The 6,069-nt window shown below is 40.0% G+C and overlaps 1 protein-coding gene across 5 annotated transcripts in view; it reads left to right on the top strand.

Annotated features, from left to right (window-relative positions):
• MSANTD2 (Myb/SANT DNA binding domain containing 2) overlaps window positions 1-6,069 on the top strand; it is a 31,469-nt gene that overhangs the window by 23,442 nt on the left and 1,958 nt on the right. For 2 of the 5 annotated variants that reach the window (XM_043579700.1, XM_043579701.1), the window contains exons 2-3: window positions 325-424; window positions 2,065-2,125. In XM_043579700.1, the coding sequence (XP_043435635.1) occupies window positions 325-424; window positions 2,065-2,125 (161 nt within the window). Of the gene's footprint in view, window positions 1-168; window positions 425-2,064; window positions 2,126-6,069 lie in introns of those variants that run through there. The other 3 variants (XM_043579699.1, XM_043579704.1, XM_043579705.1) reach the window with 3 other exon arrangements.

The raw sequence follows: 6,069 nt of genomic DNA, 5'->3' as shown, positions 1-6,069 counted from the left end.
AAATTAGTTTTTTTTCTAATATAATAATGAATTTGAAATCTAGCATTCCTGTAACAATGTGTCTGTGTTTGTCTGTCTGTGTCTGTCTAATAGTAATTAATATCTGTGGTCCGTACCTGGAAGAGGAAGTACAGCTTTAAAGGAATAACAAAAGACTTTGTGTCTTAGACCCTTCGCAGGTGTTACAGTCGGGTGAAAGAACATGGTGTTGGGAAAAGAAAGAGCAGTTACACATTTGAACAGTTGGAACAGGTGTTTGGTCAGGGAGGATGGGATGCTCAGCCCTGCCAGCCTGTACTTATTAACAGTAGTGGCTTGTACCAGGAGCTGGAGTCAGATGGCAGCACTATGGAGGAGTATTCACAGGAGGACTGGGGAAACCACAGTCAGGATCTCCATGGCTATCCAACAGATCAGGAATTGGGTAAGAAAGCCAATATATATGATACTTAACGTGTGTGTGTGTGTGTGTGTGTGTGTGTGTGTGTGTATGTGTGTGTGTGTGCACGCACGCCCCTTTATATGTGTATTTGTACTTAGTAGTTCAGTTCCTGCTGTCAGCACAAGGCACACAGCCAGCCCATTTGGGGCAATCTGGACATTGTTGGTTTAGCCCTCAATTGCCAGCTAGTGCCTGGTGTTAGTCATTTCGATTTGCAGACCAGCAAAAGTCCTAAAGACCCACAATTCCTAATCAGTGACAGGTAGAAGAATCCTATATGCCGTTTCAAATATCCTACACCTCCTTGTTCTAAGATAGCTGCCAAGAAGGTTAACTCGGCTCAAAACTGCTGTAGACATGACTTTATTTTCCTTGCTTTATTCCAAATACTTTTTATTTTCTGTTTGTGATTTGGAAAAGGTCCCCACCTACACTTTACTCTGAACAACAACAACAAAAAAAACAAAAAACAAAAGAAGAAGAAGAGAAGCCTCTGTTTATCTTGAAAAGAGATGATATTTGAATTTTATCAGTGATCATACTCCTTCAGAATTCATTAAGGATCCCATCTGAGCAGTGGCTGGAATGATTCAGACTTAGCATTAACAATGGAAAATAAAACTCCTGGCCATCAAATCTAAACGCCGGTGGCCTAATTAAGAGGGGATACGTAGTTAGTTTTTGTTTCTTTTTGCAACAGACTCTCCAGTTTGGATTTTTATAATTTGGAAGTGCTAATCAGTTTCTGCTGCAGTCACTGGGCTTCAGTAGCAAGTTGTGTGATGCGTGTTCCCTTACAAGTAAATGTTTTCTCCCCAGTGAGCTACTCGGGCAAGCTCCAAAGAAGTATAAGTAGGATTGGCACTATGAACGTGCTTCCCTGGCTTAAGATAAAAGTCCACAGGCATTGTTTTACAGAATTCCTGATGATAGAGAAATGCTAATGCAAAAGAAAAAGGATTAAATGCTAATATTTCTTTCAAATGCAATTTCTTTTTAAATCTCTCAAATATTGGAAGACAGGGAGAGAAGAAACTCTTAAACTGTAAAACTAATGCCATGTAAAGAGAGACTTAAGGACTGGAAGAATAAAAAGGGCAGATACCAAGTGATCACTACCTTTTAATTTCCAAACAGTAGTAAGGTCTAAATTACTTTGGCATCCTGTAACCCTGGTTTTGCCATGGAGAATTAAGCCACCCAAACCTTTGGGAAAAAATAAAATAAAATAACATGCAGAGTATATTGATTCTGATATTGGGGGAATAGTTGCTGTGTAAAACCTACATAGAAAACCTAAATAGAAGAGAATTATTTTTCATTCTTGTTCCTTCAAAAATCATGTTTGCAGTGAAATTAAGCTTTAAGCTCCTAGCTAGAAATCCCACTGGTGACCTTGAAGAATTTTATACTTGTAGAGCTGGTTTCTGATCTTGCATATAAATGTATGCATCTCATTATATAGGAGTTATATTTATAAATCTGGCATTGGACAGTGTTTGACACTAGAATTACGGTCTTGCGTTGGAAAGTATGGAACAGACAGTAAACACAATGACTTATGTACATAAATGTCTGCTACTTAGAAAAATATAATCTCTTTCAAAAACCTTGCTTTTCAGATGAAATACCTGTCACAAAGAGAACATTAAAAATAAAACAAGAGTCTTCTGAAGAAGCACAGTAAGTAGATGCTTCTTTCTATAAAGTGTATTTACCTAAATGTAATGACCATTGGGAAGATCCAGAAAGTCATGGCTGTCATTAGACTTGTGGTGGAAATTGTAGGCATGCCACTGCATGTAGTCATTGTTTCACATCTTCTTAGCTTAAGTTTGCCAGTGGTTAACCAAAAACATTGAGACTTTTGTGTGCGACACAAAGAAATGAATGTATTACACAAAAATAAGTGTGTTTATGGTGTTTGCCTGTACGTGAATGTGGATGTATGGATGTCCAGTTATGGTACTGAGATGATCCATGGGGCCCTGAGTTTATCTGGGCTCAGGTGAGAGGACAGGAGGGCCAGAGGGACACTTACATTCCTTATGATATCACACTGTAAGAATCAAAAAGCAAGCTCTTAAACAGCCTTTTTATACATCTGGAAAAGAAAGCAGTTGCTGGAGGAAAGATTAACCTGGGCCAGGGCCCTTCACCTGGTGAAGTTCAGTACTATCTCTTCTGTAAGGATATCACAGCTCTCTGAATTTCAGTGATACTATATTTGTGGTTCTTTTATTTGTTTGTTTGTTTGTTTGTTTGTTTTTAAGAGAGAGACTGTGAGTGGGGTAGGGGCAGAGAGAAGAGTGGGGGACAGAGGATCCAAAGCAGGCTCTGTACTGACAGCAGCGAGCCCAACATGAGGTTTGAACTCATGAACCAGGAGATGATGATGCTTAACCACCTGAGCCACCCAGGCGCCCCTGTTTGTGGTTATTTTGAATAGCTTTAAGTAAATCCCTGATTATATCTATGAAATATATTAAAAGATAAATTTAGTGGAAAAGTGGAGGGACACCATTTTTTTTTTAAGCCTGGTCATCACCCATTTTTTCTTCTGTACTTCATTCCATACATTCGATCTTGATGTTTGAGGGATGGTGGAGAAAGGGGGAACAGGCAAGACAGAAAGAGGTGTGATAGGCAACAAGCAATATAAAAAGGAAACTGATGTTTTCATTTACCAAACCACCACCACCACCACCCTTTGCAAACGCTCCTGCCTTTTTCAGAGCATCTGTGGGACCAAAGAATTCCCAATATCAGCTGCTTCCATGACTGGGGAGATGGTGAAAGTTTAGGGATCAAGAATTGTTCCTTAAAATTGTAACCACTCCCCACTCCTTAAAAAAGAAGTTTATGGCTCAAGTCAGTAAGTTTGAAGCCGTCTCTCGTTGGGAAGTGGGTCTGTTTTCAAATTGTGACATCGGAATGTCCCAAAGAAAGGTTAACTTTGATGAGTATTTTTAAAAATGCATTATTACAAGTCCATATCTTCAGACCCCTATTCTCCAAAAAGGCCATTCTCTCCCCTTCATTAAAATGTCCCATCTCTCCCTTTCACCCAGGGGAGACCCAGTTGATGTAACTGGAGATGAAGTGAAACTTTACAGAATTGGTGTCACTATGTTCAAACCATCTGCACTTTTCTTGTGGTTGGAACTTCAGAAGTCAGGAAGTATAATAGACAGTTCTCTGGAACCACTTAAGTACCTAGGTCTCGTTTTCACTGTGCTCTGTAGTTTTGCAAATGTGGTGAGTCTTAAGCCCAGGGACCTTCAGGCTGAGGCAAGAAACTAAGCAGAGCAAGAAACTGACAGGCTATGTAGAAATAGACAGCTTTGTTGCCTCTTCTCGAGGTTTTGGCTCACAGGGGAAAAAATATTAGATTGATTCCTAGTAGGCCATTTATTTTCCAGTACAAGTTTCCCCAGAACTGTTTCTTATTGATGATTTAGGGCATTGACAGTGCTGAATAAAATAACTTCATTTGGGCATTGGATTATTTTTTTCCTCTAAGTATAGGTGGGATTAGCCTGAGCCCGCTGACATAGCCTATAGTTAAAATAGTCCATGCTTCATCCATAAAGAAGAGTCACCTAATCTGCTCATTCAGTCCACATTTATTTGTCAAGTGCCTCCTTTATGTCAGGCATTGGGACATGTCAGTGAGCAGAATAGATGAAAATCTCTGCCCTCCCTCCCAACTCCTTAGCCTGTCCTTGAGGTCAGTGTCACATTTCAAAAGAGGACACGGAAGGATGTGGCTGTGAAAGATAGCTTTTTTTGAAAGCGTTGACCCATGCAGAAACATGGTTCTATATCTTCACCTCACAAGCACCAAGCTAAATGTGAGAGAAGTGATCATTGAGTGCCTTTGTGTTCTCTGAGAAGAACAGTTCCCACTAATCCAATGGTTTCATCAAGGTGGCCACGCTGATACTTGAAACTTCCATGACAAACTCAAGAGCGGCCGATAAGTCCAGGGCAGTCTTTGGCTCCAAGAAGCAGCTGATAACCAAATATTGGCATTTTGTCATCTTGCAAAGAAAGCCAAAGAGAGTACGAGGACAGACTGAGAATGGCTGTGTGAGAGATTCCCCATTTTGTTCCAAAAGCTCTTCCCCTCAAAGATACAAGAATTGAATAGGAAGTTTTCAAGTATCTGTCTCCTTCCGCGAAGCCATTAGCAACCAATGTACATCCTCTTCTCTTGCCTGTTGGATTGTACATAAGGACGGTAGTTGAGTATTTTTGTAGTTTAAACCTATAACCGATGTAGACTGTGATAGTTGGTTGCGAAGTTAATACATAACAGACTTCAATCTTCCACTATCCAAGTTTTGCCATACCTGAGAAACAAACTTGTAGTTACGTATCCTCATTATAGTACGTGAATTATTGAAGCAGCAGTTACAATTATAGGAGTTAAGCAGCATGTGAAACAAGAACTTCCCAGCATTTTCTGCCTTACTCCTTAACTATCCAAATCAAAATTGAAATTGTTTCTATGCTTTTGTTCCCTGTTAGAAAGTATTTTGTTAAAAAATTTTTTTTTAACATTTTTATTTACTTTTGAGAGACAGACACAGAGCATGTGAGTGGGGGAGGGGCAGAGAGAGAGAGGGAGACACAGAATTTGAAGCAGGCTCCAGGGTCTGAGCTGTCAGCAAAGAGCCCAGCGCGGGGCTCCAACCCATGAACCACAAGATCATAACCTGAGCCGAAGTCGGGACACTTAACTGACTGAGCACCCAGGCGCCCCGAAAATATTTTCTAGAATAGGCTTGATTCATTCATTTTCCCCTCTTAAAACCTGAGCTTGATGTAGACCTTTTCCATGTGAATTCTCAGGTCTTAATTTTGTGCTTAACTGACAGTTCTTCTAAATTTGGGAGTAGTAATGAATTTTATTTTATTTTATTTTATTTTATTTTATTTTATTTTATTTTTTAATGTTTATTTTTGAGACAGAGAGAGACAGAGCATGAACAGGGGAGGGTCAGAGAGAGAGGGAGACACAGAATCTGAAGCAGGCTCCAGGCTCTGAGCTGTCAGCACAGAGAGCCCGACGCGGGGCTCGAACTCACGGACCGTGAGATCATGACCTGAGCCGAAGTCGGACGCTTACCGACTGAGCCACCCAGGTGCCCCAGTAGTAATGAATTTTAGACAAATAGAAAATGTCATTTTGTTTTTGCATGAGGTCATTAGTCCTAATCAACTGTATATTTTTCTACAGCAAACACATATGGGCCAAAATTATTGAACTTTAAGAATTTCCAGGTTAGAAATTAAGCTGTTCATTATTTTAATTGATACCGAATACCTTTTTGAATACAACATCCTTTGTCTGCTTTTGGTACTTAGGTCTGAAGGCCACCATGTGCATTATAACAGCCACTTTATAAGTCACTCAGAGAAAGGCAAATACCATATGATTTTACTCATATGCGGAATTTAAGAAACATACAAGCAAAGGGAAGGGGTTACCAGAGGGGAGGTAGGTGGGGGATAGGTGAAATAGCTGAGGGGGATTAAGGAGTGCACTTGTGATGAGCACTGGGTGATGTATGGAATTGTTGAATCACTATATTGTACACCTGAAACTAATATCACACTAT

The sequence above is a fragment of the Prionailurus bengalensis genome, chromosome D1, assembly GCF_016509475.1.
Source record: "Prionailurus bengalensis isolate Pbe53 chromosome D1, Fcat_Pben_1.1_paternal_pri, whole genome shotgun sequence".
In the NCBI taxonomy this organism is placed as follows: Eukaryota; Metazoa; Chordata; class Mammalia; order Carnivora; family Felidae; genus Prionailurus; species Prionailurus bengalensis.
This window is presented reverse-complemented; position numbering and strand designations above follow the sequence as displayed.